This window comes from Mixophyes fleayi, chromosome 11 (genome assembly GCF_038048845.1).
Source record: "Mixophyes fleayi isolate aMixFle1 chromosome 11, aMixFle1.hap1, whole genome shotgun sequence".
In the NCBI taxonomy this organism is placed as follows: Eukaryota; Metazoa; Chordata; class Amphibia; order Anura; family Limnodynastidae; genus Mixophyes; species Mixophyes fleayi.
The window spans coordinates 25,052,857-25,062,533 of NC_134412.1; the positions used below are offsets into that span (position 1 = coordinate 25,052,857).

Here is a 9,677-nt window from a genome sequence, read left to right on the forward strand (position 1 = left end):
CTCTTACGGTCCTTCAGTGATTTTCTTCGGCTTCTTTGTAATCGTTTTGCGCGTGCACCGACCGCAAAACTCGCGCATGCGCACAGAGCAGCATATTGTAAAACAAAGAAAGACAAATTAGCATGTGACAGGGAGGGATCCCATGATCCCTCCACACATGCGCTGTGTAGCTCTGCTCTTCGGAGCAGAGCTGTCTTCAGTGAAGTTTTTCAATTATGTTAATGTACGCCAGCTTGAGTACATTAACATGCTAAAAGAGCAATAATTTTTTTTTATCAAACTTTAGTAAATAGCGTTACTGAGCACTTCCTATACACTGTTATGGGGAGTGCTCAGTAAAACGAAGAGCTATACAAAGCAGCAGATATCTATGATATCTGCTGCGATGCAGTGATAGTAATTAAGAATTTTGCAGTTAATCCCCGAAAATGACAGTTTTCGGGAATTGAACACACTATTTAGTTTCATAAATAGGCCCTTATGTCACCCATTGTAAAAATGTGTTTGCTATTATTGCAGTGATACTGTTGTGCCCGCAGGGTTATGGGATATGTTCTTAAATTGATGCCAACTGGGTTATGGGTAAGGAACGGGTGGGGTATAGTTATGTTCCCATAAAAGTCTATATAACAGATTTAAAATGGGAGACAACAATAACGAAAAGAGGGGCAGAAGAATGGATCCACAAAAGATACAGTCCCACCTAAATAGGTGTGGTGGATCAGTATTAGCAGTGAAACAGAGTCCTCGCTTCCAATTCTTGGGGAGAACTGTTTTTTACACACGTCCCTTCAATATCAGTAATATAAACTTTATATAGTACAAGACGGCTTCCTGGAAATTGCACACAGAACGAAAGAAGTGGTACTGTGCAATAATGTATGCATACTGTACAAGAATAACTGCTTATAACTACATAATCTGTCTAGGAGAAGAGAAGTGGTACTGTGCAGTGTAACAGCAGCACACATAAAATAAGTGATATTTGCAGTTGGTCAGATATAGGGACACATTTTTCATAGTCAAATCTTTATTAAAAAATATATTAAAATATTAACACAGGAGCAATCTGGAAGGGGATTTGATCTTTTTTATTTTGAATATAGAGTTAATAATCATACTGAGGTGTATACCCCTGATATAGTAATTCATGATATACATTGTATAGCAATGTCAATAAGATGTGACAGTTATATTTTTACTAAATACTATCTTATATTTCTTGGTAACTTGCCTAAAACGACATAAGTGAACAGAGACACAGCACAAAATATGCATCTGATGTTGATTACATTGCAACTACACCAGAAGTGTGCAAATATTCATGTGTACAATCTGTCACTGTGTACAAAATATAAAATTTCTACCAGTGATTCAGCCCTACCCACACTGAACAACACTGTGTTGGATAAAACAGGAAAGCTGCCCCTCCCTCATTGGTTGGTTGCAGCATGCCCAGATTGTATTGGTTACTGATGGATGATGTCAGTGCAGGAAGGTGATGTCATTCCCCAGATTCCTGGGCTGGCTATAAATAGTGAGCTCTTCTGTTCTGTGATCAAACCATCTCTAGCTCTGAGTAGAGTTCTTGCTTCAACAGTGATTGAACGGAACACGCTCAGGGTCCTCCGATCTCTTTAAAGAAACTATCTTTACTGAATTACTACCTTTTTTTGTGACTTTTGCGCCAACAAAAACCACCAAACACCGCAATGGAGTCCCAGGTGCGCCAGAACTTCCACCGCGACTGCGAAGCTGCCATCAACCGTATGGTGAACCTGGAGCTGTATGCGTCCTACACCTACCTCTCCATGGTGAGTATCTCCTACAGACCTAGGAACACCTTAATGGCTTTTAGAACCACCTCTTTCCTATTTTTGTTTTTCTCTCAGGTTGTTTCTTATATGTGGCTTTCCAGCTGTTATGGAACTATAAGTCTCAGCATAGTCTTGTAGTTCCATAGCAGATGGAAATATATAGGAGGCCTGATTCATTAAGGAAAGTAAGACAAATAAATGAGTAAATTTTCTTCTGGACAAACCTTGTTGCAACACAAGAGGTGCAAATTAGTTTATTTTGAACATAAGTTGAATACTGGGTGTTTTTTGTATAGCTTTATTTTTATGTAACCCCTTGTCACTGTGTGTAGTGTGGGGTGAAAGGGTACACAGTGCACCTCCTTCTCAAGCCCTGACTAGCTGATGGGCATGGGTGTAAATGACCAGGGGGTCCCTGCACATGCAGGTGTTTCCTTGTAATTAGTGGGGCACAGGTGATGGCACTTTGTGGTACAGTGCAATAAAGTCACAATAATTTGGGCATCAGACCATCTCTATCACAAACTGAACTCTTTATTTACACTCCTCTTCCTCCAGCATGATAATCATAATGGTTGCAGCAATACAGTAATATATACATCTCCTTACTCCTCCAGCACAGTTCTTAATGAGCAATATTAATGTGGTTGCAAATATATTATTACTCCTCCTGCACAGTTCTTAATGTTATCTAGATGTTATATAACATAGTACACTCCAGTACTCCACACTTCACTGCAAGGATGATTGACATGGATGCTAACAGGCAGGCAGCTTCCCCATTGCAGTTCTGACACACGCTGCGTAAGTCTCAACTGCAGCTCACCCCTCCTCTGCAGGGAAGCCTCTGGCTCTGACACTGTACTCTGTGTACGCACAGCCTCTGGCTCTGACACTGTACTCTGTGTACACACAGCCTCTGGCTCTGACACTGTACTCTGTGTATGCACAGTCTCTGCTGACTCTGTGTACGCACAGCCCCTGGCTCTGACACTGCACTCTGTGTACACACAGCCCCTGGCTCCTACACTGTACTCTGTGTACGCACAACTACTGGCTCTGACACTGTACTCTGTGTACACACAGCCCCTGGCTCTGACACTGTACTCTGTGTACGCACAACTACTGGCTCTGACACTGTACTCTGTGTACACACAGCCCCTGGCTCTGACACTGTACTCTGTGTACGCACAACTACTGGCTCTGACACTGTACTCTGTGTACACACAGACCCTGGCTCTGACACTGTACTCTGTGTATGCACAGCCTCTGGGTGTCAGTGGCTGGCATTACATTGACATAAATTAGACATCTGATGCGTTTTTAATAGCTGATTTATCTACATCCATTTTGTCTGCGTCCAAAGTTAGCCCCACATCAGTTATTTGTATAAATAATATATTCCTTATGACTTAAAATGCTACAGTAACAGTTATATCATTCGATAAAGAACGCTACAAACAATCCTCTCCATTGTGCTCCCTCCCCCACCCTCCCGGTCAGTATCTGCACCTTGCAAGGGACTAGTTCTCCATACACATCCTGCATTTTTTTTTTAGTATCTAAAAAACTAAAATTAGGTTGTCAATCCATGTGTTAGGATTATAGATTTTAAATATTTTAATTTAGGAATTTATAGGTTGTATGAAAATAAAACAAAAGGACGCAACATATCACTATGTTTAGAACACTGTGCCTTTATTATATATGAATTACATATGAAAACTACTCATTTGAAACTCCTATCGTGACAATTAAATACAATACACCATTATGTGTGAGGTCCTGCTCCGTATATGGAAACTACTCATTTGAAATTCCTAAGTTAGAACATTCTTACTCCTAACATGAACAATCAAATACTTTAACAGGTTTTCAGGAGTAAAACCTCTTCTGTCTCTAAAATTGGCTTGAGTGCACTAAAACTGCACTCTGCGTCACATGAGGTAAGGGGTGGGAATTTCATAGCTGCTATTTCCATAGGATTCCAAGGCAGAGTGTCTTGAACTCTCTCACCACAGAGAACAAGACCCACTTTTTCAATCTTCTTGAAACCAAGATTGCGTTCCAACACAGCCTCCAATTTCTGACCTATGGGTGCCCCAACTAGTCCAGGAGACACTTTGTTCCTCACTTCCTGCGTGACCTGAAGCGCTTCTGTCATTGTGAGAGTTGTTTCTTCCAGCTTCTTGATTGCACATTCTAGGTGGGAAAAGTTAGCCTTTATGTAGCTCAATTCAGATGGCACTGAGTGTAATGCTCTCTTTGCAACCACAGTAGCGATAGATTCACGTTCATCTAGTGCATCAATGACCTCCAAGATGCTCTCATAGTTTTCTGCATAATACATGGCAGCTGAGTGCAAGATCTCCCACCGTGACACTACAGGTTGCGGAGGGAATGATATCAATAGAAGCTTCTCCCTGAATATAATGATTCGACTCGGTGCTTTCAGAAAGATCTTGTTCACGGAAGAAATGATCTTGTTGACTACAGAATGCTGCTCCTGAATTGCTTCAATGACCAGGTGGAGTCCTTGCCATAGACTTGTGACATGGAGCATGTGAGAGTGGAAAGCCTTCAAACGCATACACCATAAATATGCCATACTTGACTCTAGTCTCTCTCTGTAGGTGTGTGTGTGTGTGTGTGTGTGTGTATGTTAAGGAATTTAGACTGTAAGCTCCAATGGGGCAGGGACTGATGTGAGTGAGTTCTCTGTACAGCGCTGCGGAATCAGTGGCGCTATATAAATAAATGATGATGATGATGATACTTGACAACTTTTTAAATCACTGCTCCGGGAGATCCTAGAGCAGAAGTCATGTAACAGGGGATAGGAGGTAGCGTGGCGAAGCTTTAGCGTCACCATAGCCCCGGCCGCTGCTAAGCAATGCTAAAATTCATGGCATTTCAAAGCAGGGGGTGGAGCTTGATGACACCAAATTGAGTCATCAAGATCCACCCCCATCACATCCAGGAGAATGCCTGTTCTCCTGGGAATTTCCGGGAGAGTAGGCAAGTATGACATATACATATGTGACAGCGTTACCTTGGTGGACTGTAGACGCAAATCAGAAATCAAATCGCACAAGGCGAAGCTAGAACTGCCTGCCTTCTTTTCCACACATTTCCACAGTAAATTTAACTAGTTTCAACTTAAGTAACAGAATTAAGTATTTTTAGGTTCTAAGAGTCAAAATAGGTCAATTTAGGTACTGACACCTAGATTTGGTCATTTCAGGTCTTATAGAAATTAAGTATGTTATTCCCTGATACATAAAACATAAAAAGAAACTGAAATGTTGAGTGTAATGATAAAGAATTATAACCTAAGAATCCTGGGCTTAATTATAGTATTGTACATATTTATTATCTTGTCTCTTTAGTCTCTGGGCGGAGAGAACGTGTTTTTCACAAACTGCTTACACAAGGAAAGTCTCACCCCCATAATGTGACAAGTTTCATTTAGGATTACCAAAGTATCTGCTCTTCCTTGTGGAAAAATATTTCTAAATGAAAGGTATGGCCACAGTGTAGCAGTGTTGGTGTGACATGTGTCTACACACAGAAGGCAGCTATATTGGAGGCTGCATCAATACACATATCAGGCACTTGGTGATGTAACCAAGGAATTGATCAGCTGAATACAGGATCGCCCCACAGAATAGCTTCCTCCACTCTGTACATGACTTATGCAGTCTCAGGTTTTGCAAAATGAAAACTTAATTGTACAGTGAGACCTCCAGATCTTGGCCAGCTGTAGCCAAACACTAAATGGGAACATTGGTTAAGCAAAAACACAACTTATGAAATGCAGTTCCTGATCTGTAAGGTGAAATATTATCTGTATTATATATTGTTTATTTTTACCTATTGGCTTCTACATACGAACGTTGCATATTACAACTCAATCTTCTCCTTAACTTCAGTCTTTCTACTTTGACCGTGACGATGTGGCCCTTCATCATGTAGCCAAGTACTTCAAGGAGCAGAGCCACGAGGAGAGAGAACATGCTGAGAAGTTCATGAAATACCAGAATCAACGTGGGGGTCGCATTGTGCTGCAGGACATCAAGGTGAGAGCAGTCTGGGTTCTAACCCTGACATCTGGGTTCCGAGATTCAACATTAAATGCTTGTAAAAGGACTTGCTAATAGCACTGAGAATCTAATAGAGAGGCAAATACGCTAATAAGCATTTAATAACTAATCTAATTAATTAAGCACTTGCAAAGGTAGTTTCCAGTTTATCCAAGAAATAAGGTTGCTTTTCTGCTCTAAATTAACTCTTTAATATATGTATCACTATATATCACACTGCAGATGTAGATGTAGGATTTAACTCACATAATTTCCTTTTAGCCACTTGCACACATATTCTATACATTCAAACAATACGGACACATAACCATATATACTTAGTTACACATAACACATCATAGGGACAATGATATGGAGAAATATTAGATACAGATATATCTTCATTTGAGATGTTCTATACATTCTTATTAACATATCAATCTTACATATAAAATAAAGCAATAGCACAAAATGTCATCAATTTTCCTTTACTCTGAATTCTTCACCTTTTTACATATATCTTAAGCATGTTCAGTATGTATCCCAGATTCCATTATAATTCTCATCATTACGAAGTACAACCCACAAAGTAAACCGTGTTCTCTCACATTATCTCCCAAACCTTATTCTCTAAGCTCCTGATTGGCAGATGTGTTCTGCAGTTGCCACTGTAGGAAGTCCTCCCTCCTTTGTGACTGACCACTCACCCCCCTCTCCCCATCCATCTGCCATGTCATCATCACGGTGGGATGTGTCATAAGAGTATGATCAGTCCTTCACAATACCAGAAGCCACAAATGGTCCCAGTATTTCCTATTCATCTAATGTTCTGTCCATGGTCTTCATGACTGTCTATATCACAGTATATTGTAAGTTATGTGTTGGTTGTCAATAAAGCTGGGGCCAAAACAAAACATTGTTTTTTTTGCCACCAATTGGATGCCCCTGATGTAATCTAGTAATACACTCGATATAGGAACTATTTTCTACACACTAAAACAATGATCCACTGCTGAATCTCAAGTGCTTAATGTACGTATTACAGATGGGCTTCTCCCGGTATCTTAATTCTACATTATGCAGCCATCCTGATAAATGCTCAATTCTAAACCATCCTGATCTTTCTCTTAGAAACCAGAACGTGACGAGTGGGCTAACACTCTGGAGGCCATGCAGGCTGCTCTGCAGCTGGAGAAGACTGTGAACCAGGCCCTTCTGGATCTGCACAAGGTGGCCTCTGACAAGGTTGACCCTCATGTAAGTGACCAAAAACTGAGTTGCATACCATGTATAAATACTAGTAGCTGGCCTACACAGACTTTATAGCAGCTGCTATATTGTACAGTTAGAGATTTATTTTCTTCTGTTTACCTTCCTGCCTGAAACGGTAACACATAATCTTCAACCAGTTCCTGTGCATAGACATCATCATCATCACCATTTATTTATATAGCGCCACTAATTCCGCAGCGCTGTATAGAGAACGCACTCACATCAGTCCCTGCTCCATTGGAGCTTACAGTCTAAATTCCCTAACATACACACACACACACACAGATAGACTAGGGTCAATTTGTTAACAGCCAATTAACCTACCAGTTGGTTTTTGGAGTGTGGAAGGAAACTGGAGCACCCGGAGGAAACCCACGCAGACACGGGGAGAACATACAAACTCCACACAGATAAGGCCATGGTCGGGAATTGAACTCATGACCCCAGTGCTGTGAGGCAGAAGTGCTAACCACTAAGCCACCATTCACCACTGTTGTATTTCACAACTTTATTTAATTTTGAGAAATAACAATTCTAGGATTGCTTTTGCTTCTTGACTTCCATTATTGCAAAAGTTGCATTTTTCAAACTGCCACCTCCATTGGGGTCGGTAATGTATAATCTGTGTTTTTTTCTTTTATTATTTATTTAATTGATCCTTGTGTTTTATAGCCATGTCACTTATTGGAGTCCGAGTTTTTGGAAGAACAGGTGAAGGCTATTAAGGAGCTTGGAGACTATATCACCAACCTGAAGCGCCTTGGGGTGCCCCAGAACGGCATGGGCGAGTACCTGTTTGACAAGCACACCTTGGGAGAGAGCAGCTAAGAGGTCTCCTTCTGAGAGGATACAACCAGTCTACTCTGCATCTATAATTACCTCTACCTGTGTGGGATAAATGATTCTCACTTAACCCTAGGGGCTATTCCTTAGGGGTATTGCGTATTTATCCTTGTGTGATCTTAATGCAGCAGTGACTGTGCTTGTCAGCAAGCTTCCAATAAATCTTATTTCTTCATGTGACGTCTCCATCCTTATTGTTGCAGCTCATGGGTCTGATGCAGGAACAGCCAGAAAATATGGCTGCATAACTGTTCAATATCTTCATTTTCAAAGCAAGCCTAACTAACAGTCCTGGGCATTATCTATTAAGGATCACTTAATTTTTAAGTCGCCCAATATTTTTACCATTAATAAAGTTGCCGTATTATTTCCCTTGGGATAAAATGGCCAAAAAAACCATGATTGTTGATAAATAATCCCCCGTCTCCTACATATCTGTTCACAGTTGGCATTTAACTAAGCATACATTTACAGCCTTATCCTATTTGCATGTCTGATATTAACCATCTTCTGGGCACATGAGTATTTGGCGTTAACAACCAATGTACTAAAATTGTGCAAGAGCATGACAAGTACTTTACAATTCTAATACTCCACAGTTCCTATTTAATATGGTATCATGTAACACATGGAAATATACAGGTTTGCATGGATCTATGACCTGTAAACTTGCTTTGCTTTAGGGAAAGAAAATTACCACCTAGCACCAGCTTGTGGGTTAGGCAACGATCCTTCCAACATTGCACAGTGTAGGCCGCTCACAATCGTATATGTATTTTTCAGGAAGCTTACTAGGAACAATCCACCCCTACACAAGGGATACGAGAACGGGAGAGGGGGAGCTGTAATCCCTTGAGCACAATCCCTGGAACTACTGCTGGGTGTTTACTGTAATATAACACATAACAATGTAAGGTACATAATGACACAACTGTCAAGACAAACGGTAAAGAAGGTGTGAAAGACAAGAATTAACTATATCTGGAAACTATAATAACCTTGGAACTTGGAGGAATGTAACACTGTGAAAAGCTGACAGCAGTCTTAGAGCTCTCCATCCTTGTGCTTAAGTTGCACTGTGACATGGAGTTTCATTTTGACTGCTTAGATTGGTCTGAGGCCTCTTCTGGTCCCTTCCCAGGGGCAAACGCAGGATTTGTAAAGGGGGGTTTCCACACCACACCACACCACACCGCCAGTGAGCGTGACCATCATGAATGGGGGCATGGCTATAATATTAGACAGTGCTTGGCTGCTCTCCAACTCTTTCTATCCCCATAATATACATGGGCAATGCTGCATGCAGTACTGTTAGGTGCACGCAGCTCTCCCTTTTCAAGCAGAGCCTTGTGAACGGGGGCAGGGTCCAGCCACCTCAATTATACAGTGCCCCAGGCTTGGAGGGGGGCTTCCAGGCACTAGGAAACCCCACATCGGTTTGTCTATGCTTCCTGCACCTGGCCGAGAGGAAAAAATAAAATAACAACATTAGACAGATATTTCTCCAGTAAATGTATTCAAAGGTACGGGTTCACCCAGCTCTATTCAAACAGCTAGAAGACTGTATCCCTACCACCAGCTCTTAGAGGGGCTGTAAGACTAGGCCCCATAGTATTATAGGTCAGATCAAATTCCACAATGGGCTGATTGAAAGAGTGTTATG

The 9,677-nt window shown here is 41.2% G+C and overlaps 1 protein-coding gene across 1 annotated transcript; it reads left to right on the forward strand.

Annotated features, from left to right (window-relative positions):
- Positions 1 to 1,555: 1,555 nt before the first annotated feature.
- LOC142107067 (ferritin heavy chain B-like) lies at positions 1,556 to 8,187 on the forward strand. The gene is made up of 4 exons (XM_075190208.1): positions 1,556 to 1,814; positions 5,750 to 5,896; positions 7,031 to 7,156; positions 7,844 to 8,187. Exons 1-4 carry the CDS (start codon positions 1,713 to 1,715, stop codon positions 7,997 to 7,999), a joined length of 531 nt encoding a protein of 176 aa, XP_075046309.1. The 5' UTR covers positions 1,556 to 1,712; the 3' UTR covers positions 8,000 to 8,187.
- The last annotated feature ends 1,490 nt before the right edge of the window (positions 8,188 to 9,677 follow it).

Bases quoted from the DNA above. Each gene is read 5' to 3' on its own strand.
- LOC142107067 (XM_075190208.1), top strand. From the start codon at position 1,713: ATGGAGTCCCAGGTGCGCCAGAACTTCCACCGCGACTGCGAAGCTGCC. The intron at 1,815-5,749 runs GTGAGTATCTCC...CCTTAACTTCAG, and splicing joins CCTACACCTACCTCTCCATG to TCTTTCTACTTTGACCGTGA. The intron at 7,157-7,843 runs GTAAGTGACCAA...TGTGTTTTATAG, and splicing joins CTGACAAGGTTGACCCTCAT to CCATGTCACTTATTGGAGTC.